Source organism: Hemibagrus wyckioides, linkage group LG20 (assembly GCF_019097595.1).
Source record: "Hemibagrus wyckioides isolate EC202008001 linkage group LG20, SWU_Hwy_1.0, whole genome shotgun sequence".
Taxonomy (NCBI): domain Eukaryota; kingdom Metazoa; phylum Chordata; class Actinopteri; order Siluriformes; family Bagridae; genus Hemibagrus; species Hemibagrus wyckioides.
In genome coordinates, this window is record NC_080729.1 from 6860166 (window position 1) to 6887600 (window position 27435).

At 38.9% G+C, this 27435-nt stretch overlaps 2 protein-coding genes across 4 annotated transcripts in view; both read left to right on the top strand.

Annotated features, from left to right (window-relative positions):
- limk1a (LIM domain kinase 1a) overlaps nucleotides 1-21652 on the top strand; it is a 57629-nt gene extending 35977 nt beyond the window's left edge. For 2 of the 3 annotated variants that reach the window (XM_058418841.1, XM_058418843.1), the window contains 13 exons: nucleotides 9290-9399; nucleotides 10292-10489; nucleotides 10731-10836; nucleotides 10967-11166; nucleotides 11683-11869; nucleotides 13052-13138; nucleotides 13773-13904; nucleotides 14158-14217; nucleotides 14549-14614; nucleotides 15557-15719; nucleotides 15936-15991; nucleotides 16425-16582; nucleotides 17947-21652. In XM_058418841.1, coding sequence (XP_058274824.1) covers nucleotides 9290-9399; nucleotides 10292-10489; nucleotides 10731-10836; nucleotides 10967-11166; nucleotides 11683-11869; nucleotides 13052-13138; nucleotides 13773-13904; nucleotides 14158-14217; nucleotides 14549-14614; nucleotides 15557-15719; nucleotides 15936-15991; nucleotides 16425-16582; nucleotides 17947-18109 — 1686 coding nt within the window. In that variant the 3' untranslated portion in view covers nucleotides 18110-21652. Of the gene's footprint in view, nucleotides 1-1490; nucleotides 1716-9289; nucleotides 9400-10291; nucleotides 10490-10730; nucleotides 10837-10966; nucleotides 11167-11682; nucleotides 11870-13051; nucleotides 13139-13772; nucleotides 13905-14157; nucleotides 14218-14548; nucleotides 14615-15556; nucleotides 15720-15935; nucleotides 15992-16424; nucleotides 16583-17946 lie in introns of those variants that run through there. The other variant, XM_058418844.1, reaches the window with a different exon arrangement.
- Nucleotides 21653-22851: 1199 nt separating this feature from the next.
- septin4b (septin 4b) overlaps nucleotides 22852-27435 on the top strand; it is a 59721-nt gene continuing 55137 nt past the window's right edge. Inside the window, exon 1 of the mRNA XM_058418504.1 lies at nucleotides 22852-23088. Within this exon, the coding sequence (XP_058274487.1) occupies nucleotides 23037-23088 (52 nt within the window). The 5' untranslated portion in view covers nucleotides 22852-23036. The remainder of the gene's footprint in view (nucleotides 23089-27435) is intronic.

Here is a 27435-nt window from a genome sequence, read left to right on the forward strand (position 1 = left end):
AAAAATAGATAATAGATAAACACTGTATAGCCTCTCCTGTTTAGTTTACATGTTTCTCCCACACACTCTTGTGGTCTGGAACAGCATCATAGTTGTTGAACTACAAATGGTGGCTAAATTGCTCACTTTTTCCAAACATGAAATATTTTTTCTGAATTCTATTTTTCTGTCTGTCATATTACTATTAGGATCAAGATCATCTGGAACGTAAATATATTTCAGAACGTTACTGGATATTTCCCCTAAATTTAGCTCATTTACATATTTGCAATTGATAGAATAATAAGAAGAAGAAGAAGCAGAAGAGTTAATTACCTACATGTCTAAAAGACTTCCAAATGATAGACACAAGACACACTTGACCACTTCTGTCCTTAAAACTCTTACAGTATCATCACATGTTCTACCTTCATGAGATTTAAATTTACACATATTGCTAGTTAAAGTGGCTAGCTAAGACGTTACGTTATTGGTTATCGCATAAACACACCTTTCCATGTACAGATTAAAGAAGCATACATTTTTCCCTACAATTAGCTTTGAGTGCTTAAGCAAGTCAGCCTTGATCATCATGAACATGTCTTGGAAAGATAGTCATGAGTTTTCATGACTCTGTAAGTCCAGTGATACAGCAGTCATGGAATAAATGCCACGATGGTGTGATATCTTTAATCACATGCTAGCTTTGGGATGTTAGGTTAAGAAGCCAGTTTAACAAACATGGTGGTAAATAGAAATTAGAAAAGGTTCCCAGAGGGAATCCCTGTGCATCTGTGCGTCAGTTGACTGAATGAATGAGAAAATGATCAATGAGAGCTCATCAGCAGAATATGCCAGTGTGCTGTTTTACATCTGCTCACTCTCACAATGAGAAAAGTCAAACGTCTTTCTATAAAAACGTGTTTAAAAAGTGCTGTGTGAACATACAAAACCCTCTGAAATGAATTGAAGTAGTGACACCAAACTGACCTTTGTTAACGCCAGACCTGGCCTTCCCAGCCGGAAACCATTGATTAACATTCACACCCCTCCACCCTTCTCCATACACACACACACACACACACACACACACACACACACACACACTGTAACTGCACCCATTTGGTTTATAATGCATTGTGAAATAATAAGATAATAATAAGAAGAAGAAGAAGAAGAAATAATAATAAGACAGGGCCAATAAATCGGCATGCGTTTTTGCGTTTTAATTATAAATTCATAATTAATAATTACAGTAAACATTGTTAAAAATGGAAACCTTTGCTTATAGTCTAAGTGTTTGGTTATGTTTGATTGTAAGCTTGATTTGCAGCCAGTCAACGTGTGTGTGTGTGAGTGTGTGATAAAGGGTATTGGGTGGGGGGAGGAGGTAGTAAGACACTGCGCAGAAGCACATGGGTGGGCTCGGCAGGAAGTGATGAAGTCACAGAAAGAGAGAGAGCGAGAGAGAGAGAAAGAGAGAGGGCGGGTGGAAAAGAGAGGGGGAGAGAAAGCAGAACAGGAGCGATGTGACATGCTTTCAGAGATGAGCTCAGCATTGGGGGCGTGGAGAACAGCCTGGAGAATTGCCTCTCCTCTCTTGGCCACCGGCTCTGTTTTGTTTTACAACACCGCTGCGTTTTTGCTAGAATGAGCACAGCCTAGCCGCTGTCATGGTTGGCGACTTGTTTTTATGGGGATTTTGCTGTCTAAAATTGTGGAAAAGGGATAAGAAGGTAAGATGGCGTTCCTTCTTTCTGCTAAGGGTGTCTGAGTGTCACCTCTTGAGACTTCTCCTCAGGTTCACGTATAACATAACGTAAACTATTCATGAGAGACACATGGCGACTCGGAGGAAAAAACAGATAGCACGTCTTCAGGGACATTCCTTGGGATGCTGTATTTAGGGAAGGGATTTGAATATTCATGAGATGCGACATATTCCTTATTGAATTCATTATAAATAAGCTATTATTTTGGGAATCATATCATTCTGATCTAGGAAAGCATGTCATGCTTTTGGGTGGGACTGTATTTCTATAAATAACCAATTTGCTGAACATCTTGATTTGCTTTTGGACTTGGTCTGAAATTTTTCATGCGCCAGTTCCAGTCTTGGCCCGTCTTCCACTGCTGCACTCGACACGCAGGCGTTTATTATGCATTTACATGCCATGATTTGAGGTGCTCTACTCAGTTATTCTCATTACGCTTCTTATAATTAATCCTTGCTTGAAGGATTGCAGCATTTCTCTCATATATTAAACTGTGAATGTTTCATGAGGGTCTTTAATTATTTATCCACATACCTAGACAGTCCCTTAAGTCTAAATGACTTTCTGCATCATCCATTATCAATATATTTATGTCTGCGATTACAGGACTGATGTCATGTCTCTGTGTAGCGTTTACAGCTGCTAGTGATATTCAGTGAGTCACAGACACACACACACACAACACACACACACGGTCATGCTGCATCAGCCTTGGCGTGAAACTCCATCTGGAAAATCTCCTCCTAATGCATCACTAATATGGGATCTCCATCTACTTTGTTTATGTAGATAAACGACCGTAAAATGTGTATCTGATAAAGCTAAGATGAATGATGGAGCCAATCAGTGAGGGTATGTGACCTAATAAATTTAACACTTGACAACTACGACTTTCACGCTACTACAGGAGGTTTTACTGACCTGCTGGGGCAACCCCTCTGAGACCTGAATTCTACTGGGGCATGTCATAAATAACCCAGCAGTGTTGGGAAGAGTGGAGGAAGCTCAGCAGTAGAGACCACAAGGTTTAGAGTTCAAATCTCAGACTTGCCAAAAGGCAGAAAAATATCCTTCAGCTGTAGACACTTGGGTTGGATTCTGTCTCACCTGTAAGTGGCTTTTGATAAAGCTTCATGAAGGAACTTGAGATTTCAACCAGACCATATCCCTAAAGGTCCAAAGGTCTTAATGAACTTTCCATAAGAGCAGTACTGCTGGCTACAAAGCACAGGTTTATATCAATGTGCTAATTCTATTACATTATCATTTATATAGTAAGATCTTGGACCTACTCCACATAAACAATAAGAACCATGTGTGATTGTTTATATGGTGAAGTTTGTGTGAGTATTCTTAGGAAGGAGTCTTCAGTGTCAGTGCTTTGTAACACTGGAAAGTGTTCAGGATAGAAGGGTTGCAGTTTCTACTGTCTTTTTAACTTCATGAGAGAAATTTAAAAAAAAAAAAAAAAGATTGAGGCTGGTTAAGGAAATACCATTCATAGCTGTTTATAATGCGATATGTTACTGTTAAAATGATATCTTGCCTCACAGTCATTTTCCCAGCATGAAACGTAACTATAAATGGATAAAGTTTAAATTTGGTGATCTTTAACGAATAAAGAAAAATTAGTTATCAGAAGGTCTGGACTCCATAGTAGCTTTTATTGGCCAAGGACCACCTGATTGACAGGTAAAGCAGCCCATCACAGTTTGTTTTGTTCAGTGTCATGCTTAGGGGCGTGAACATGTAAAGTCAAAGTCCCTACAGAAACAGACCGACGTTCAAACGTAGACCGTTCATTTGAGAAAGACGTGCAAACTAACTGTGAACTTCACATCATTCAGAAAGTTCGCCATTTAGCTGATGTTCATAAGTGCTCGTTGCCACAGGTGTAAAAAACGACGGCTTTAAAACGTTCCAGGTGAAACGTTTAAAAAGACACGGTCCATACGTCTCCCTGTAGAATCAATCAGATGCCAACTTCGAAACTCCTGAAGAGTCTCTAATTTTGTGCAGCATATGCATCAGACGTTCAGCCACTGTTAGTGGGCGTGATGTCTGAGGCTGAGACTAACGCAAAGGCAACCATTTTACTCAATTCAATCAACTGTGTTTGATACATAGTGTGACAATGTATGCAGGGGAAATACATTTCTTTTTTTTTTCATTGTCTGTACCGCTTATCCTCGGGTCACGGGGAGCCTGTGCCTATCTCAGGCGTCATCGGGCATCAAGGCAGGATACACCCTGGACGGAGTGCCAACCCATTCACTCACGCAATCACACACTATGGGCAATTTAGAGACTCCAATCAGCCTAGAAGCATGTCTTTGGACTGTGGGAGGAAACCCACGCAGGCACGGGGAGAACATGCAAACTCCACACAGAAAGACCCCTGCCTGTTTGAACCAGGTATTCGAACCTTCTTGCTGTGAGGCAACGGTGCTAACCACTAAGCCACCGTGCTGCCGGGGAAATACATGTTAAATGCAAATATTTACATATTCAGTCTTTACTCATAAGTAAAAGGTGTAAATGAATTGATGAGTCTGTGAGTCATAAATGTATCAGTTCATAGTGAATGCTAGTCTGATGGAAGGTTGCCAGAGTGAAACCTTTTAGTTTTTTGGGGAAACTCCCACACAGTCTGTCGATGGTGTCATGTATAAAGCAGCAACAGAGATAGTTAAGAGTGATACATTGATGAAGGATCTATTCATTATCTAGTTAACAGTTTTAAAAAGGATTAGCAAACAACATACTGGTTTTTAAGAATGCTATAAATAAGAGGCGGTCTGTAGTTGTCGAGTCTAATTGAGCATGTTTAGGTGATTAGGGTGAAGCCTCTTGACCACTTTCAGTTTTTGATTTATACTTTGGGTCAAATGTTTCCCTTAAATACTCCCCACCTCCTCACTTCACTCTGCAACACATTCTTTGTGTTTAAACTGTCAAAGGTGTCACCGTCCACCACTTTTACGGTTCATAAGCGTGAGGAATTTAAAAAGAGGAACTTGACATTTCTTAGAGCATGTGGACATGACACGTTCTCGCATTAGGAGGGAATGTTTTAAACTTTCCATAGCAGTATTATCAGGAAAAAGTTAGATTTCTTGTAACAACTTTTCCCAATCTTATCAATGACCAAAATAAAGTGTCATTGTACTGTTTTACTGTATTCATGGGCCAAAGACATGGTGGTAATTGTGAGACACCTGGGAGGTTTTTCTAGGGTCCTGAAGACCAAGAGATGGTTACTGAGGTTAAAGTTGGATTTAATTGAAAAGCCCTTGTTAAACAGTTATTTGGCTTTGTTTATGCTGTGATAATAAAAGAGTTTGGCATTGTTGACTTTTGGCTTTCACATTTGTCTAAATGCCATGAGCCCTTATTTAAAATGAAGGCTAAAAGGAAGCTTTTTCTTTTGGTGTAGGCTTATCATTACCATGCTATGTTAATACAGAAGTCAATACAAAGAGCTTCTAGGGTTACAAAAGCGCGGACCGTGAACCGGCGGAAACGGTTTCTGGCTAAAATCAAATCTCAGTCGAAAGAGAGACACAGATGGAGACTAATGGACCAATGAGTCTAATGGACATTATGGTATCTGTCTTCCTCCTGTGACTTTAGTTTGGAGTGCGTGTTTGGACTGCACGGCTGTCCCTCCTACATGCATGGAAAACAGTTGTTCATGTTCCTGGCCACATGAGTTGCTGTTTTTCGACAACTGCTTCAATGCAGAAATGCTCTGAGTGTATTGTATACACAAGTTGGTCAGTTTGTATGTTTGTGGTCAGCCTGTTGTCGTTTCCTGAAGTTTTAAGAGTTTCAGCCCTGACAAATGGTTTTCTTGAAATGGTACCATCCGGGAAGAAAGAGGAGGTGGAGGACGGCGTCATGGTGTTCTTTTACTGTGGTTTGCACCTTGAAGTCTTGAGTTTGAAGCAGATCCTGGGGGTGACTACTATACCAGAATTACTCACTGCTTATTTTACTGGTTAGGGGTGCATTGATGACATTTTCCAGAGAACATGTTTGTGGTACTTGTACCTTACCAGGGGCATCATGGAACTTTCTGTGTTCTGCAAGCAGAGGACTTCCTTCATGCTTAATGTTTAAGATTTTCTGGCATTTATACAATATCTCTGTTTGAGACTGTAAAGACATCTGGCCTGAGCACACTAAGCAGTATCAACAAGCATGGTCACTGAAAATAAATGGCATTGTGCATTCATAAATGTGCAGTTCAATACATGTCTTACTGTGTATGGTTGTGTATGCAACAATTTGAATGAAACGCAAGGACAATGCATGATGGAGAATAGGAAAAAAACAACTTGAGCTATACCAGGTGTAAATGGGGAAAAGAATTATGGGAAGGAATCCCAGACAAAGAATGGTATTCCGCTTGCAATACACAGCATAAAATTCACTGAGATGGAAAAACCTAGTGTGCTTTGTCATTACACACAAAATAATATACAATTTTCAACACCACAATCATGCTGAAGGATGTGTGGGCATGTAGATGTTGACCAATTCCATATTTTCCAGAGTTGCCTAATAAAAGAATTTGGGATACAAAATTCCAAGGGAATTCTGAACACTAAACCTGGGGAACACTACATACACTGAGTTAAGGGAAGAGCTAGATCTTTTTTTTTATGTATTAAGTGTAAAAAATTAAAAGAGCATTCATAAACATTGATACTGGTTCACTACACTGGGAGGTAATGTAGCAACAAATGCCTAGAATTTTTTATTTTCTGGAAGTTTTTAAGTGCTAGTTTGGATATTTCAGGAAGAGGTAGGTCTTGTAGATGTTGTTTGAAACTCCGTTTGCCACTTAGGTGCCAGAACAGAGAACGTCCTTGTACCCTGAGAGACACTGGGACCAGTTATGCAGTGCTTCAAGGTCTGAGGCATGATATGAGGTGTGGAGCAGTCAGTTATATGCAGCAGTTTAGGCAGGACATCCCTTTACTTGGAGAAGAAAATGTGTGGAATGTTCTGTGTGAATGTTTGAAAGTCACGTGGCATAAAATATGGGAACAGCTTTTTGCATTTCTTTGCTGACTTTCGGTAAAATTCGGTTACGACATATCTGAATCGAAACAGTAATGATTTGTAAACCTTTCAGAAATTTTCATTCCCTTTGTGGTCAGTTTAATGTGCCTGAGTATCCAGTAATGTATCTAATGTCTCTCAGTACAAAATCAAGTTATTAAGCTTTCAAATCATTGCTGATTGCAATCTGATTGGCTGTGCACTATTTCATGTATACAAAGTTAAACACTTTGTTCAGAGCAGTCAGACATCCTTGAATATTTGCCCAAGAGAATCCCAAAAACCAAAACGTAAAAATGAAAAACCATAGCAGACTTTCTATGCAAAAGTTTGTAACTTCACTTATTACAGCATCGCTAAGGGAAGATACTTTACTGTTGTTGTATTCAATACAATGGAATTTAGCATGTCCGCTATCAGAGAAGATGTTTAATAGAAGTAATTTTAATGTAAATGTGATGAGAGAAATTTAAGTTAATGTTTTAGAACTAAGAATTAAATAAACAAAGACAAATAAATAAAGATTGTGCATATAGGCCTTAAATTTTTAAACGGCATATATAAAAAACATAACATAAAGCCATTACATATTGCACATTGTATAAAGAGACTGTAGTGTATACTATAGTGCATGTATTTTAGAACAGTATTATACTGTCCTGCTGCCCAGCTCGGTCCGTACTGTTTACTTCCCTCTTTCCAGTGACCTCGTGTTTGTGAACAGTTGTGTTGAAAGTCAGCAGACCTGATAACAACACTCTGCGAGTGAAGTCATTCTACTAAAATGTGTTCAGCATGATGTGCTGAGTCATACCTGCTGCTCCAAGATGAGCCATTTTATTTCAAGCACTGTCCAAGCCTCCATATTAAGTCCATCTTTATGGTATTATGCTTCACTTAGATTGGAACATCTCTAAGACACCAGGAAATATTTTGATTTCGTTCTGTTCATTTGAGAGGGCTTGCGCATGTGAAGGTGCCGTGTCGATTAGGGGATTATTGGCTTGATGTCAGGAACCTGTCTAAACTGAGTGACTGGAGTGAATTTGTATGCCAGGGATGTTCTCTTCTGCTAAAATGAGCAGAGTCTGGATCAATGATTATCGATTTCTTTTCTGCTGACTGTGGGATTCTTAGGGAAAAGGGGTCACATCTGCTGGCTTGGATGTGTTTTCTAAATTCAGCTCTTGCTTTCATTTGTCTTAATTTGCAGCTTGATGATGATGACGACTAATAATATTAATAAAGGTCAGGGTAATAGTGATATTTGTACACTCATTATTCTAGTAATATGTATTTATGAAAGCAATAGTGTTTTCATACTACAATTCTGTAAACAAGAAATTGGGGAAGTGGTAGCTCAGTGGTTAAGACGTTGGACTGCTGACCAGAAGGTTGTGAATTCAGATCCCATGACCATCAGGCTGCTACCAGCACTGGGCCCCTTAGCCCCCAACCTTCAACTGCCCAGTTGTGTAAATGAGACAAATGTAAGTCATTCTGGATAAGAGCATCTGCCAAATGCCATGAATGTAAAGAAAGTAAGTGACTCGTCAGAAAAAATACGTCCAAATGTCCGGTGAATTTATGCTTGGTGTGCAGTATAATTTGTCCTGTGTGCTAATGATATCCTTAACACTACCATAGTTTCAAACGAGGAAGTAGAATTTTATTTGGCGAGCAGTATGATGCACAGTGTCGTTATAGGAAATATAGAGTACATGCAACCAGTCAACCAATCAAACCGAATCAAGTGTTCTATAATAAGTGCTGATAAGATAACCCACGAAGATGGTGAAAGACCTCAGCCATCTGCACAGTGGATTGTTCTCTCTGTTGGGATCAGGGAAGCGCCTATGATCCTCCTGAAGGCAAACGCAGACAGAATGAGGAGGAGCTTCTTCCCGCTGGTTGTTCAGCCCCTCAAACCGGACGATACATAGAACTTGGTCTTTTACTGGATTTGTCTGCTCATTACATTAACCAGATTTTACCAAATTGCACAAATCTGCACTTTATTCATAACAGTCATACTATTCTCAAATGATCTGTACTCACATATTACCTTTTTATATTTTCTATACATATTTTTTCCCTTTCCTACCTTCCTTGTTTATTGTAATTCTATTTTTTAGTCCATTTTTTAGTCCATTTTTATGACAAAAGCTGTCGATAAAACATCATGTCGTTGTTTGTTGTACTGTGTGTATTTGTGTATGCGACCAATAAAATTTCAATTGTATAGTTATTTAACGTTGAAACACATCTTAGCGTTTAAGGAAGGAGTCTCCAGTGTCAACAGAGCAAGAGATGAAACCGCTTTCACACATTGAGCTTCAAATAATAAAATGATTAGCTTTTGCCAAATTGCTTTGCTGTATAAAGTATTTTGATAGCTTTTTACATTCTTTACCTATAAATAAATAGAACTCTGAGATCTTAATAAACTGTTACTTGTTTTTCAGGTTGCAGGCGAACAGAAGTATCACCCTGAGTGTTTCACCTGCCTGAACTGTCGCACATTCATTGGCGATGGCGACAACTACGCCCTGGTGGAGAGGTCCAAGCTTTACTGGTGAGTCACGCTAAAACCTTCAGTCTGTTATCTGAATCTGGACCGTTCAACCTTCACTGCATTTCTGACCAATCTCAGAGGAATGTTTACTTTTGACTCAGCCAAGTGGCAAGTCATCACCTGACTTGTTCAGACAAGTAGAGGAGGTGCGTGTGTGTGATTATGAGATTAGTTTTGGGACTTGGCAGCATTAGCTGGTGGTTTTCTTTTTCAGAAATGAAAGTCTCCTTTGTAGTGCAGGAGTGTTTGGATTGCTTGTTCAGTAGGAATCAGATGTGCTAGAGCAGAGAAATGCCCAAGTCTGATGTGTCACTGGGTTAAGGATAACATCCTCAGTAACCCAAGGCCTTACCCATTGAGCCAACATTTCCCCACTTGCCCCCAGTGCTTCACTCCCTCATATCAAGGACTGAGTATTTAACAGTGTTTGGTAGAAAATATATATAGTTTTATAAACGTGATAACCTCAACTTTTTGACTACCAGGATTTTTCATCCATCCATCCATCCATCAATACATATTCATACATCCATCAATACATACTCACAATGCTATAAAGCAAATATGCCATAAAAATAATTAAGTTACATTATAATACTATACATTATAATACAGTAAGCATTAATGAACTAAACAATGTCAGTATATCGTGTGATGTTTATTTATTTATTTTTTATTTATTTATTTATTTTTTAATACTATTTGTTTTGTATTTTTTCATAAGAAAGATAATATTTGGAAATATAAAATATTTTGTACTGGTTCCTCATACAATTTGATTTGTAGTAAAAAAAACAAACATCTATAACAAAATGTCCACCTAAAACATTTTTTTGCAAAGTACTGTACATATCCGTGTCACTGATCAAATATTTTTTGGTGTCTTCTGTAGTGGACATTGTTATTATGAGACCATCGTCACCCCGGCAACCCTGCCTGACTCTCCATGCTCGCGAATCCCTCACACAGTCACGCTGGTGTCCATTCCAGCCTCCACAGATGGAAATCGTGGCTTTTCTCTGTCCATCGATCAGGGAAGCAGCCCGAATGGCTACAGCACCGACTATAACCACACAGTCCGTGTGTCCCAGTAAGTGTGTGTGCTTTGGGGCTGTTTCTAATACTCTATTATCCTAGTACAGTGTCTTGTTTTTTTATTTGTAACTAGTCTACTGCATACCCCAGACTTTATCTCTGTTTTTTACAGATAGATAGATAGATAGATAGATAGATAGATAGATAGATAGATAGATAGATAGATAGATAGATAGATAGATAGATAGATAGATAGATAGATAGATAGATTAAATGGTGTATGTTTGTGTGTTAAGGGTGAATTCCGGGTGCATCAGTCCTGACGTGAAGAACTCTATACACGTCGGTGACCGTATCCTGGAGATCAATGGCACCCCCATCCGAAACGTTCCTGTTGATGAGGTACTGAAAAACAAGTGTATGGAAAAATCTATTCTCCTGTGAGATGTGTGTGTGTGTAAACATGAGCATGTCATGTGATAAATATCCTTCCATACTGAACATAAGTCTCCCTCTTGTGGCTGCACCTTAGATCGATTTGCTCATTCAAGAGACCAGCAGACTCCTGCAGCTCACCATCGAGCATGACCCCCTTGACCCTGAAAACCCCAGCAGTTCGTTTGAGGATCAAGTGGACGGACCAAGCCCACTACCTGAGAGACACAGTCCGGTTCCTCCAATCACACAGCCACCGAACCACGACATCAACAACCTGCGCTCCCGCATGATCACGTCAGTCCAGCTCACGTTACTGTTTACTATTATTTCAGAAAAGCCGTCAGAGAAATATTAAGAAAAATCCCACCTTCAACCATTATGTAGTAGACAAATGGCAAGCATGTAGCAAAAGAATGGGAAGAATTTTGAAATAAGAAAATATTATTATTATCAGTGAAATTTTTTAAATTAAATTATTTGCCCATGGGAATTTATTGAAGCGTAAAAATGCCTTTAAAAAAAAATTGACCGTAAAATATATAATTATTGGTCATATTTCATCAGGACAAACATTAAAAGATTTATTTTGTTAGATGGATCCAGGAAAGTAATATCTCACAAGTAAATATAAACATTTTGTGCATCTTTGTTGTACAGAATTGTTGTTTTTTTTGTTGATGTTTCAAAATACTCTCACTTCACCTGCATTAGCATTCATCCTAATTAGTGTATTATTTTTATACCTAGCTAAGAACATGCTGAATGTGAATCTGAATACGAAACTAATGTCCGCATGTCCCCCGTGTCCAGGCGTAGCTACAGTATCGATAAGTCACCGTGCTCCAGTACCGCTGCGTCACCAATGTCCCTGAGGAAGGACATTGGACGGTCCGAGTCGCTTCGTGTCGTGACAAACCGCACACACAGGATCTTCCGAGCCTCCGATCTCATCCACGGAGAAGTGCTGGGAAAGGGCTGCTATGGACAGGCTATTAAGGTACACACACTCACTTTGCATAACAGCAGTAGACATGGTATATCCATTAACGGAAGCAAGAGTCACAATTTCCTGTTAACCAAATCACCAGAAGAGCTCTGCCTGAACTGAAACACTCTTCTGTTGTTCATTTCCTAGGAATTAAAATAATAATGCAAATGGAATAATGAAAGGTTGACTGCCTTGAAATGGAGGGGAGTTTTTCTGAACATTGCCAGGAGGTGGCAGCAGCGAGCCAAAAATGGAAATGAGGATGTTTGAACATGCAAATGTTCAATTTGTTTAAAGTAAAATTGGAAAAGAAAAAAGAAATTTAATCCCAGTATAGAATTAAAGTAATGAAACCCTTCCTCAGACTGAGATATTGACACAAAATAGTTTATTAAAAAAACACCATGAAAGGTTCATTAAATTCACGAAAATTCAGGTAGGAGGAAAAAACATACAGAATAAATGGACTCCAAGAAAGCAAATATAAGAGATGGATACATTTTTATTTTAATTTATTTTCTGTAACTAACTGAACTACTACAGCCGATCATTATTCTGTACATAATTTCAGGATAGTTTATACATGTTTTCTCTATCCTATAATGAGTTTTAATTTCTCAGAAAAAAATGGATACCATAAGCTTTCTTTCTCTTTCTGATTCTGAGATTTCGATTTTCCAGATAGCTGCTGTCGCTATACAAATACAAGTCAATGGAATTAGCTTAATGGAAGTGGCTTAATGGTTAGCATTCACATCACACCTCCAGAGTTTAGGGTTTGATTTCCGCCTCGCCCCTGTGTGTGAGTTTCTTTGCATGTTCTCCCTGTGAATCGGGGGTTTCTTTCGGGTACTCCGGTTTCCTCCTCCAGTCCATGGAGTTACGTTGTAGTGAATGGGTGTGCGATTGTGCTCTGGAATGTGTCGCTACCCTGTTCTGGCTTGTGCCCTTAGTCCTTGGTATTGTAGGATAATTGGAAAATGAAATGACAATGTAAAGAGGTTTATTTAAAACGAATAATGACTAACCCTAACCCAGGGTGTGCTTCAGATTCTGAATGACTGTGTAGTTTTGATTACATCATCTCTCACATACAGCATGGTCACTTGACAGTCTTATTAAATCAGAGCAATACAGACACACAGATCTCACTGTTTTGTTTTGTTTTGTTTTGTTTGTGTGTGTGATCAGGTGACCCACAGGGAGACGGGTGAGGTAATGGTCATGAAGGAGCTCATCCGCTTCGACGACGAGACCCAGCGGACCTTCCTTAAGGAAGTAAGTAATGCACACCAGCATCATTCAGTCCCTACAAACTCATCTGCAGTGAAAAACAAAAGTGAAAGATGAGAGGAGAAGCACAAAGCACATATTTGTGGTTATTTGATTTTATTTAACCGGTCACTGGCCTCTGAGTATTGTGTTGCTTTTGTTTTCATTACTGCAGTACGGCAGTTCTGAAAACAAAATCGGTGAAAGTTTGAAAGGCCGCAAGGAGCCTGCGGCCATTGCTGGGGATCGGAAATATTCCAGGCTTCCTAACTGATTAAAGAAAGTTAATTCTCATTAACTTTTGAAAAAGAAAAGAAAAAAAATTCAGATTTAAGTATTGATATTTCATTCATTAAAAGTTCCCCAAACGTTTTCTTCTGAAATTCTAATTTGGAAGTGGCTAATGAATGATTTCAGTGTTCAGTAATAAATCAGCATTCTCTTCGATTAGGAAGTCAGTGTGAATACACTATGAATGAGATGAATCAGTGTCCTAGTACAATAATACTACCTACTCAAAACAGCAATATAACTTCCATTTGCTTTTTTTGGTTGGTTTTTTTATTCTCACGTTTGATATACGTTCCTTAGAGAATTTCATTTCGACGCCCCAGATAAACAGACTTTAATTTGCTTATAGGTAAAAGTAATGAGATGCCTGGACCACCCCAACGTCCTCAAGTTCATCGGGGTCCTCTACAAAGACAAGCGGCTGAACTTCATTGCCGAGTACATCAAAGGAGGCACCCTGAGGGACATCATTAAGAAAATGGTGTGTGTGTGTGTCTCCAGTCATTTATTAAAAACTGGCACTTTTGCTCAGTTGATTCTACATTGATTGATTGATGATTCTACATGACATCTATTTATTTATTTAGATAGATAGATAGATAGATAGATAGATAGATAGATAGATAGATAGATAGATAGATAGGTTGATAGACCTATATTTAAGACGATTTCTGTAGACCTACAACTATGTACAACTAAACAGCTTCAACAATCTGTGTCTCTCACATGTACAGGACAATAATTATCCCTGGAACCAGAGAGTGAGTTTTGCCAAGGATATTGCATCTGGAATGGTAAGTCTAAGGTCACATGACTACATGACTAATTTTTAACGTAATACTAAATTATACACAGTTTTCAAAGCAACCGATAGGAATGTCTGTCATGTTTGCTCACACTGCCATCTTCTGGCAAATAAACCAGAAGTCGCGTGATTCATTTATTAAGTGACAAACAAAAGCAGATCCCCAATCATTGCTTATATATGAGAAGTTAATTGTTAATTAAAGTTCAAGCCTTTCTCTTATTTTGCAAACTGTTATACTACTGAATACCATCCGAAACTACTGCTGCTTGTTTACTGCACATTATGTGACTGTTTTTTTTCCACCTGTACTCTTTCAGGCCTACCTACATTCCATGAACATCATCCACCGTGATCTCAACTCTCACAACTGTTTGGTCAGAGAGGTGAGGATACGAACCAGATTTGTGATTAAAATAGCTGAAATGCAGTAAAGATTTTCAGCAATTTCCCTGTTTCTTTCTTCTGTCGTAGATGTCTGAGATTAAATGTATTTACTGAAGCAATTTATTAGTGAGGTAGAATAAAATGTAAGCTCTAAATTAAGGAACCAAGTTTCTACCATTAGACTAGAAAAAAGTGGAAGACAGAAGCACAGACGGGGATTTTGCCAATTCTTGAGAACATGATAAGCCACTTTTTTCTCTTCTTGCCTTCAAGAAAAAGAAAAAAAAAAGAGAGATTAGGGAGGGAACAACTACTTATAAATGTTATAACAGAAGTCTGAACAGGAACTAACTTGTTTCTCAGATGTTACACATTGAAATGTAACCATAAACAGATAAAAAGGATTCCTTAATAAATATAACTTTGAGGAATTAAACACCTTGTGGATGTCGAGCCACATGACATTACCTCGTCATTGATTATTTTTGTTGATCGTGTTCTACTTTGAGAAGCATGGATCGATACTATAGGTTACTAAAAGTGACTTATTTGAAGAGAAAATCATCATAAAGAGGAAAACAACAAATAATACATCAGAGCAAAAGTCCTGTTTTGGTATCAACATTAAGTGGATGTCTGAGCAGCTGAGTCTTTAGGACCTTTTTAAAGGTTGTGAAGGATCTTAGGTCTTAGGACTAGAGTTTGTTGGCTTTGGTAAACAGTGCGAGTTCTGGCAAGGAAAATATACAGACCTCTACTGACATGCCCCCTTTTCTACATCAAACTGAAAAGAAAACCCCAGAAATTTCTATAGTCACCTGAGAAAAATGTGCATCTTGACACATTTTACTATATGCATCATTGCAAATGACATGTTTTTCTGAAGTAGAAAGAAATAAAAAAATTATTTTTGTACTAAATCTACAACTTTCCCTGCTCAGAACAACAGTGTTGTGGTGGCAGACTTTGGGCTCGCTCGCCTAATGGTAGAAGACAAGAACCAGGACAAACTTGGAAAGATTCAGGGTGTGAAGAAACCTGACAGGAGGAAGAGATACACAGTTGTGGGAAACCCTTATTGGATGGCTCCAGAAATGATTCATGGTTAGTTCTACTGTCTATTTCTTTCTTTATTTTTTTAAACATATTTATTTGCTGATCTGTATAAGTTTCATCGAGTTTAGAAATTCTTTCAGCTTATATCTTACAGTTCTCGTTTGTGTTATACAGTACAAAGAACTGGTTACTGAGGTCTATTGTAGCTGTTTTGAACTTCCTGTCTAATGCCTTGGTGTTTGTTTTGGCTGTTCTCGCCTACAGGAAAGAGCTACGATGAGAAGGTGGACATCTTTTCCTTCGGTATCATGCTGTGCGAGGTGAGTGATCTGGGGGAATAATTGTTGGCTCGGCTTGCTGTTAAACGTTTGAACTCTCCCCTCTCTTTCTCCACACGGGATCTCAGGCAGTTGTTTTTAACATGGAACCCAGCATGGTAACCATTACTGCCTTCTTTAGCTTCCTTTTTTAAAAAGGATCTTAACAACCCCGTTGCCATTACCGAACTGATACTTAAGCTCAAAAGAAAGTAGCATTTAGAGTCCAGTGTGATTTATGCCTTATGCTCTGTTCACTAATTAGCACTGCATGTGCAGCTGACCATCTCAACTGTGACATTTATTTTTCCATGTTTTTCCAAAGACATGCTGAAGAAAACGCTTTAAAAAGTTTTTATTTTATACTCAACAAAAGTGTCAACAAGCGTTAACCTCCTAAATGAAGATCTCATGTTTTTTTGTTTTTTTTTCACAGATTATTGGGCGAGTCAATGCAGATCCAGACTACTTACCCCGAGCCATAGACTTTGGCCTCAACGTGAATGGATTCCTGGAGCACTACTACCCTTCAGACTGCCCCCACTCCTTCTTCCCCCTGGCTGTCCTGTGCTGTGACCTGGATCCTGAGAAACGGTAAGAATTCATTCATCATCGTATCTTTTTTAGCCTCCTTTTTAAGCTAAAACGCTAGAGTCTAGTGCCAAATGGTGTAAATGTAGTGGTTTCCCTAAGTTTACCGTTTGCTTAAACCTAGCAGTGATAATGCACTGTATCTAAAGACATCCTGTTGCACTCGTATGTTAGACACACAATTTCTGTTTGCTTTCTTCAAGGGCTAGTAATTAGAAGCGAACGAAATGAATATACATGGTATGAATAGTGCCTTTCTAGCGCAGTTTAGAAAGTGTAATTGAAAATAAACCATGATGGTGTTTGCTGTTCTAAGAAAATGCTGGTGTGATGCACCGGTGCTATTGGTACTTTCCCTATAACAGCACACCATGTTGGTTTATTCCTTTAAGTCCTGTTTTATTCCTCTTAATCCCCAACACTTATTTCTTATAATCATTTGAAGGACACATCACATGTTATATCATTTATACAGTTACATTTAATTATCGACAAACTTAGTTTCCGGCTATTATTTAAGTTATAACACCTTGAAACAGATGTTCCCTTATCAGCCTGACAAAATGCAGAGTGTCATGTTGTTGAGGAACCAAAGAAGTAAAGAGAAACAGAAAGTCTGCTGAACTGGAGACTTTCCAGTGGCAGGAATTGCTGGCAGTGACTCCTTTAATAAACATTCACACAATTTTACGTTTTATACACAATAATAAATTATGTGGAATCTCCTCCAGACACTTCCATGTAGCTCTGTTGCAAACAGTAATGGATTATAACAAGTGAATTGCAATAAACCTCTGCTTTGCCTTGTAGCTAGAATGTAGCTGAAAATTTATCAGCACCTTCTGGCCAATCAGAATTGATAATTCAACATTTAATTATGTTGTCAGGTTAATATAGAATCTTGAGGTTGCATTATGGGCACGACTTCAGGCCAGTAGAAAGCATTGGGGTGAGGCTAAGATAGATAGAGCACAAAAGGATAAGAGGAAAAGAAAAATAACAGACATACCCACAGGGATGTAACATTGATGCTGACAGACTTTTAAAACGGTGGTTTAGTTGTTATCACAGTTGCCTCGCACTTCCAGGGTTGGCAGGGTTGAGTTTGCGTATTCTTTTCGTGCTTTGGGGTTTACTTCAAGTATGCCAGGTTTAGGCTCTTAATTGTCCATAATGTGTGAATGTTGGTTGGTGATTGTGCCTTTCGATGGGTTGGCACTGAATATATAACATTTGCAGTTTAAAATAATCAGAGGAAAAGGTGTTGAAAAGGTTGGATTTTTAATCGAGAAAACAGCAAGAACCATGTACTTATATGTTTGTAGTTTATTGTCTGTGCTAATGACTGATTTTTTTCTCTCTCACAGGCCTGCTTTTTCAAAGCTGGAGGAATGGCTTGAAAAGCTAAAGATGCACTTGGACATGCGCTTCTCACTGGTTTCCGAGCTGGAGCAGGTCCATCTAGACTTCTGGCAGAAGCATCCGCCTGATGAGAACAAGCTGCCCACTCATCGAGAGCAGCCCGAATAGCCAATCAGGATCTGATCTCATGGTGTTCACTCCAAACGTTGCGAAAAACCTGCTGGATAAGGAGTGCTTGAGCTTGGGCATCGGAGCCATTCCATGCTATTGGACTGGCATTCAGTGAGGTTCTTTCCATAACTGGAGGTCCATAGTAGGATTTGGAGAGCACACTCGGTGTAGATTTGGTGGGTTTTGAAGCCAACATGGAAGAATTAATTTTCCTTCATTATACTGAACTGCAGGGCATCTTTCCTCTACTGTCACTTTAGCTTCTCCAGCATCTCATCGTTATTGACATCCACTATACACTTCTTCTGATGTCACAGCTAGTTACTAAATGGTATATTCCTCTACTTTTCATTCAAACCATGTAAAAAGGACCCATTTTCTAGAGGCACCGTGTTCTGCAAGTCAAACAAGAAAGTAGTGCATGCGTGTAAATAGTCTGTTCTTCTGCACTGCTTGTTGTTCGGCAGTGAACACGAGACAAAACGGACTCCTTTCAGATGAATAAGTGTGTACAAAATGCTTCCGTCTAGTTTTGTCTTTCAATCCATGTAGCTTTGACAATGTTTAGTCTACAGCAGGGGCGTCAAACGGACCGCAGTATACTTCATAAGGCAATTGGGCCAACAAGAACATCAGCAACCCCCTTCCAAATGTGTTGTTTATCAGCATTTCTCTGAAAGGCGGTACATTCTGAATGCACAAAAAGATGAAACATATTTCACAGACAAAATAGATAAACAGATGGCAATTCATTACAAAGTAATGATGGTTGATCATTGATAATAATGATTTTACCGTGCTGTGCCTTGCATAAGTATTTACCATCCTTGATATAATTTTTTAAATTAAGTCTTATCAACCCAATAACATCGGATTTTGGGTGAGAAGGGAGCTTTTTTTTAAAACAAATATAACTATGGTTGTACCCCAATTGCTGTAAAACCCCTAAATGACCGTATTTGAAAAGATTCATGGTTACGGTTTTAGCTTGCTAATGAAGAATCGCATATCATTAGCACATTTTGATACTAGCTAAATTTATGGTCTTGCAGTATTTTGGCCCTGAAACGGAGATCTCCACGTTTTTACATTCAATTATGGTCCGCCGGATGATTTAACATTCTAAAGTCATTCGGTGGTCCAACTTAGGGTCATTTGTTTGACACCCCTGATGTGAAACAAGGTACACTCTTCTCTAGGTACATTACACTGTCTCCGCCCTTAAGGAGAGACCCAAAACATCATTATATATATATATATATATATATATTACACATAATAAGATTACATATTGTACATGATTTAGATATTGTACAGACATTATTTTGTATACACTTGTAACATTGCCATATTTTTCTTGGCCTGTGGGTTGAAATGAAATACTGAGAGACTTTCTTTCTGTGCATAACAGGGGATAACATGGGTATGCGAGTCCTCTAGTTCTCTCTATATGTGTCCAGGTCTTTTTTTTAATGTCTGGCTTTCGTGAGTGTTTTATTTGCTCACACTTGCTCACAATCTACTTTATTTAGTTAGTGATATTACACACTGTAACATTTTGCTTTCACAATCAGGTGCAGAAACAGTGTTCAGTTGAGACAACGGCAGGTTCACCATCATCTTGCTCCTTGTAAGAATGAGGTTGGTGTAAAAAAAAAAAAAATTAGAAAGAAAATAAATCTGTTCCTACGCCAATCTTGCAGTTTTAGCCCATTGCCGCCTCAGTGATATTTGCCCGCGTCTCACTAGTGTGTGAAACTCCCTATGGGAGACGTCCTGTTTACATGAAATTGTTGCCTGTAAATATGTGGTCAGACATTTTTTTCCTTGTTTCTCTTTTTTCCCCCTCACTCGTCCTGTTGGGGATCAGCTGCATGGTGCCTTGGCTGCATGAGGGATCCTCCACAAATTTGGCTATGCTTCTAACTCAGAAAATGCAGTTTTTCTGGAAATAAACACAGCGGAGGACTGTATACAGATAGCAGTCGCAGGCCAACTCATGTAAAAAAAAAAAACACACACACACAGAAATCTTTTATGTACAGAACCACTGAAAAGTTTTGTATAGATTTTCCACTGATTTCATTTGCACTAAATATGGAAAAGGCGCCCAGAAGAAACGGGCATCTTTTTTCATTTCCTAATGGTTACAGACAAATGGATCATGTTCTGATTCTTATATGAATGCAAGACACTGATAGTCGTTTTGTAAAAAAATAAAAGGGAAAAAAAAAAAAAAGTCAGTCCTGGGAAACATTTCTTAGTTTCTCAGTAGCAAATAAGTCTGCGAGAGATGTGTGTATATATTGTCCGTATGTGAGGCATCTACTGTACATAAGACATTACATTCATGAGAGTGTAAAGACATCGAGAGATCTCTTTACACTTTGTCATTCTCCTTGATACGCTACTGTACATCGTGTCATGTTAAAGGGAGATTGTAGGCCAGCTATATTTTTCAGTTGATTATATTCTATATACTTATTTTTGCTGAAACCTATGAAAGCCATATTTTCCCTAGATGGGACTTGGCATCACGTTGTAATAAGCCAGAGTGTGTCGAAAATGCTCACACTACATGTAAAATATTGTACAGTATGCAATAGTACAAGAGAAAATAATTGTAAACATACATTTCTGGGTAAATTCATTTCTGTGGCTGTTTTACTACATCATGATGGTATTTCAGTACTTAAACTGTAAGCATTTCTTCCAAGTTTGATACACAGGGGTTCAGAGCCCACCGGCTCTCTGCTGCCTAAAGAAAGATCCTTTGTGAAAGATGTTCTGTTTTGTAATGACTGCTTTATCGTACAATGTCATTTTCACTGAATGCTGCTTCACTTCCATTGAAAGCACTTAATGTCCTAGTCTAGTATTGAACCTCGATAGTCTAGCTCAGGGCATCATTACTGAGAAAAAAACAAAGTTATTACTGATATTAGTATTCCACTTAAAGTACAGTGAAAAACTCAATGTGCACGCTTGGCTCTTCAACGATACACAGTATATACAGCAAAGTGTACTCTTTTGATCCATGTGAAAAAGTGTATGGGCATGTAATCTGGATATGTTTCCACCTTTGTCAAGCATGATGACTGTGAGCTTTTATGTGCGAATGCTGCAGCAGTCCTTCTTTGCAAAGGATCGTTTTACCTCTGAATATTGCTGTGCCTTTGTTTTAAGCTAGCCTTGCCAACGAAATGTAGAGCGTTTTGAATTATTATTATTTTTTATTTTATTTTATTTTTATTTTAAGCCTGACCGATTTGATTTGATTTGATTTTGATTTGATTTCTGATCTGTTGAGATGAGATTTCCTGTTGCTTTCTATATTTATGCTGTATTCTCCGTACATTGTCCAGTTCGGTATTTAGTTTTATGACATTTTTCTGTGTTTTCTTTTAATTTAATAGTTGTACACAAGCTGTGAAAAAAAAAAAAACATATTCTGCACTTTAAAATTCTGGCCATGAAAATCCAAGGAGTCAACTATATTTGATTGCAGCTGGAATAAAACTGCCGCTCCTTACCTGTTAATACTGTGTTTGTGGCTTTTTTTACCCTCAATTAACATGATGAAACATGACAAACTCGGCTGAGATCACATCAAAACGGTCAACGATTAATGTTTAACGTTTGCCTGTACAAGCAAGAATTGTGCTATACAGTATAATACATAGTGCTAAGGATATACTATTCATTCAACAGGCTAGCAAGCTAGTGCCCAACTAATACTTTCCCTCAGGAGTCTCATCATACCAATACTGTAAATTTAACCTGTAACAAACAACTCCTCATCATTAACTTTGTCTGATTAGGCTTATACAGGACAGGAGAGTATCTTAGAATATTCCATGACCGTGAATAATGGTTTAGCATACACTGAATTCAGGGAGGTTTAAACAACAATGACAGATAAATATATAATCTGAAGCATATGTATTTATATCTCAAGGTTCATGCTAGTTTTGGTCCATCTGTCAGGAGCCACTGAACAAAAGTAGCGTAATTAGTCAGTACTGGCAATGAGTGTCTTTGGTGACTCTTTCAGAAAGATTGAATTCTTGATGTAGTATTTGCAAGAAATACCTTTGCACCATGCAACGTCTTTCCTGGAACCTGATACCCGAGTCCCTAAAGGGTTCTATTACACCCATGGGCCATATAGACAAGAAGGAAGCAGGTGATAGACTGGTGTGTAGATCTTCGACTAAATTAAAGAGAAAAGTGGGGAAAATTGAGAGAGAGAGAGAGAGAGAGAGAGAGAGTGTACTAGTAACAAATATGTGCATCTTTAAGGTCCCTGGATCTTTGGTAACATGTTATTCCTGTGTATGTGAGTTTCCTCAGAGTTCTTCAGTTCCCTCAGACTGTGCAATGACTAAACCTAACTGCCCTGAAGCTGTGTGAATGTATGTGTGGATGCTGCCCTGAGATGCACTTGAAAATTCTCAGTGTAACAGGGACAGGGGTTTGGAACCACAAGGTGGCTCATAGCGCATCAGAAAGATCATAATATACAGTATATTATCCTCTTTAATCAATAATCACGTTCACAATCACACACACTAACTTCATCTTAAGAAGTCTTAATGTCATCCGTGCTGTTTCATCAGGCCTGACGCGGGTTCACGCAGCGCGTGCACGTGCGCTTGTTTTTATCCCGGCCGTGGCGCGTGACGCTGCTCGTCTCCACCAATAGCGCGCGGCGCTGCGTTTAAAGCGCCCTGTCGAGTCACGCGCAGTCACTCAGCAGCGCGAGACGCGCATAGTGTATTGTGAATCCTTGTAGTGGGGACGGTACGTACGACGGCACCGTGGTTATTTTTGTACTACCACGCTTCATAGCACTGGAATATTATTCCCAGCCTGCACACGTGGAAAGTAGCAAATAATAACAATACAAAGAATCTTAGCAGAAATGGAGAATTCGTCCCTCAATGGCCGGTTTAGGACTCCAATCTTCAACCATGGTGAGTGACGCGGCGCGTGCGTGATGTTTTTACTGCCTGGAAGCATGCAGTTTTCACACTGATGGTTGCACTAATGAGGTGCCAGGCAAGCATTACTTAAGCCACAATAGATCATTTGATATGAAACGATGAGTGTGTATTACCTTGAGTTGCACGGTACATTGCAGGTAAGGCACCTAAATCATGCATAAGTGCATCCAGAGTTAATTCATTGCATTTCTTCGACTGTTATTCCTGTCTGATGTTTGAACTATTTCCTGTTTTTAATGCACATAATGCAAAGTCCTTGAATCATGAATCCAACTCAATGTTAACATGGCATCTGTGGTAATCAGACCTCACACAGACAGTGTAAGTGTTATTTGAACGTAGTATGCCAGGACTTATTATGTAAAATGAAGAATGCATGCTCTCTTTTTTTTTCCATTTCAGGATTTAGTCATACCTGACTATATATAGAATACATGGATTGAGCTGCTTTTTGTTGAACAGAAGAAGAAAGAGAAAAAAAAAATGCAGCAACCTACTACTAAGGGGACAATTCCCAGAGCAGAGACCCAAAATAATCCAGCAGTCATGATCTCTCATAGTTGTATATTTCCACAAGGGACATGCATTCTTGTGTGCTGCATTTCTTCTAGTGCTGACATTTTTTTGGAGTCTCAGACTTCCATGTCATTCTTGTAACTGACACTCCAGAGTAAAATGTAGCTATTTGTTGCAAGAAATGGGACACTTGAGCTAACATCCAGCTGCATACCTCTGAGAGGCGTGCAAAAAACTATTTCACTAATGACAGATGGAAATTTTGTCAAGATGTCTTGCAGGTACTTCTCGTTTCTATAAGGAGTGCCATTGATTTCAGGTCATCAGATAATGACGGAAACACCCTGTTTGGCAAGACTGACACCAGTGCTAACGCAGGATGCTTTCTGTATTGCTAAGCAAAGATTTTGCCATGAGTTGATCCTCTGCAATATGATCACAATGTTCCTAGGTTCCGAAATAACTAACCACAACACTTACGTGACAGTTCAATATTCATATAAATTCAGAGCTGCTGAAATAATGTAAGTTGTGGTCACTATAACTCATTAGATTATCAGTGCTTTATATACCAGTGCTGGATGCTTCTCTAAACCATTCTCTTGAACTTGTCCATCAAAGAGACCAGCACAAGACTTCCAAGCATATGAAGAAAATAATGGCGGAAAGCTTTCAAGAGCAGAACGAAACTGAATTGCTTTCTCCGATCATTTAGGATATCTGATTGTTTTCATATTTGCAATAATCATGGTACAATGTTGTCTTTCTTATCCAGTCATGCTCATTTTTTTTTTCTGTTCTCATCCAGCTGCTGTTTTTTGCGGCTAGAAATAAATCAGTCATACATCAGTGTGGCTGAAATGGTACAACAGGGTGTGTGACATTTAAAATATGCCTCTGTAATGACCTTTTTGATTAAAAAATTCATTTATTCTACCTCCAGTTAGGACTTTCACTTAGCATAATGTCAAAACAACATGTCTGATGGATGCACTGGCATCTACTTCAGTCTCATGACCAGTGCTCCTGGGATTGACTCCAGATCCTTTGTGGGACCCTGACCATGATAGTGAGGTTCCCAAAGACAAATTAACAAATGTTTGGCAGACGTTCATCTTTTACTTCAATATGAACAAGGTTAGTTTCCCAACACTGGCAGTAGAATGGACTGTATTGAAGATCTCAGTGACCAGAAAACTGGCACTATTATAGATTGCCACCTTTGCCTCAAGTCAGTTGGGGAAATTTCTAAATCTGCCACCTAGATCTGCCCCGGGCAAATGTAAGTGCTCTTATTGTGAAATGGAAGTTAGAAAGAGGGGCTGCTGAGTGCCTAAGTGCCTCTCTTACATCACTCACTAGAGAGTTATAAACTGTCTCTAGAAGCGACATCAGCACAAGATACATGTGTCAGGAGCCTCATGAAAAAAGGTTTCCATGGCTGAGCAGCTGCACACAGGCTTAGGATCACTATGTGCAATGCCAAGTGTCGGCAGGAGAGATGTACAGCACTCTGTCACAGGACTCTGGAGCAGTGGAAATGTATTCTCTGGAGTGATGCATCATGCTTCACTATCTGGCAGTCTCAGTCTGGGTTTGTGGATGCCAGGAGAACACTACCTACCGGAATGCTTAGTGCCATCAGTAAAGTTTACTGGAAGAGGGATGAATCAATTCAATTCAGTTTTCCTGATTCCTTGAGATGATGTGAGGAACCAGACACCAAAGGGAACTGGTCCTTATCTGTGTGACCCTAAACAGTGCGATTTTTTTTTTTTTTTTTCTCCATCATTTGCTTTCTGTAACTGTATGCTGTATAGTTAAGTGCAACCATGTAACCAGGGGCTTTTTTAATTAATGTAAGCATTCTCAATTTATTATAGTTTAAACCTAAATTCCTTTCTGCTGAAGCCTTCAAATGTTCAAATGTTCATGATTGAGACCTGAGCACAAAACCAACCACAGCAACAGCAGTCCAAATGCTCTCCAAGTGACACTATATGACCTCCATGCTCTCCAAGTGACACTATATGACCTCCAATCTCTCCAAGTTACAATATATGACCTCCAATCTCTCCAAGTGACAATAAATGACCTCCATGCTCTCCAAGTGACACTATATGACCTCCATGCTCTCCAAGTGACACTATATGACCTCCATGCTCTCCAAGTGACACTATATGACCTCCATGCTCTCCAAGTGACAATAAATGACCTCCATGCTCTCCAAGTGACACTATATGACCTCCATTCTCACCAAGTGACACTACATGAACTCCATGCTCTCCAAGTGACAATAAATGACCTCCATGCTCTCCAAGTGACACTATATGATCATGATCTGGGGCTATTTTTTTGCCCCAAAGTTCTAGTGAACTGTTTTATAAATGCTACAGCAAAAACACTTTTTTTTACAGTTTTATTCTACCAACTTTGTGTCCATGGACTTGGTTCGATCAGTTTGATGTTGGGTTTTAGGGGTGGGAGGGAAACCTCTTATTAATGCCCTTGTTTGAATGTTAATCTTTGTTGGAATGGGATGTTATATAAATGTTTGATGGTCAGCTGTCCACATACATTTGGCCAAATAATGTACTTTTACCTTTTCCTTTTTCTCTGCATTTTTTCATTTTGATTCTAAAAAAATGTCTGAGCCAACATTTAACTTTTTGGATTGGGTCAAAAATGTAGTGTGCATTTGCAAATGTTCTCTGCAGACTTATGAATTGTTACCGAATGATGGATAAATTTCCAGCACTAAAGCCTTAGAGAAAGTGGGCATTTACTGATCATTTCCATACAGCTTCTGAAATATTACTGAGCTATTTTCCCAGCTGCCAAAATTGTCCCCAGTAACAAAAAATGTGTCTGGGTATAAAATTTCTAATGCTAGAATTCAAGTGGTTTTGAAACAAAATCAAAGTCTGTCTGGTGAAACCATAAATTTACATTTTCCTACTCAGTTGTTTCCTTTTCAATCTGGCCAGCAAACCTCTGGTGAAAATAAAATGATACCACTTGCTTCCCTGACAAATTATAATTATTATTTTTTACCACTATGATGGCCAATGTTTCTATCATGCCTATATATCTCAAAGTCCTGAGAAGTCCACCTGTGGGAATGGTTGCTAATGGTAATAATTTAAGACGGATTAAGTGTCAAGATAGGATTAATTGTGAATCCTGAAGGTTTCATCATGTGGTGCGACTGTGGTGTGATCACTGGCTAAAATGATGCTGGCTACAAGCATAGATGTTCAAACAAACAGAAAAATAAATGTTCTCAAGAGCATTTATGATGTTTCTGGCATGGATTTATGGGCAAAAATGGGCAAGCGTAAGGATTTGAGCGAGTTTGATGAAGGGCCAAATTGTGATGGCTAGACCACTGGATCAGAGCATCTACAAAACTGCAGCTTTTGGGGGGGTGTTCCCGGTCTGCAGTGGTCAGTATCTATTAAAAGTGGTCCAAGGAAGGAACAGTGGTGAACCAGAGACAGGGTCATGGATGGCCAATTCTCATTGATGCACTTGAGGAGCGAAGGCTGGCCCGTGTGTGCCGATTCAACAGACGAGCTGCTGTTGTTCAAATTGCTAAAGAAGTTAATGCTTGTTCTGATAGAAAGGTGTCAGGATACACAGTGCATGACGGGTCAGGGCTGTTTTATCAGCAAAAGGGGGACCAACATGATATTAGGCAGGTGGTTATAACGTTATGCCTGGTCGGTGTACATTCAAGACAAAATGACTTATATTTCATTTCACCATCTTAGAAAAGATGAAAATTTTTAGACTAACCTA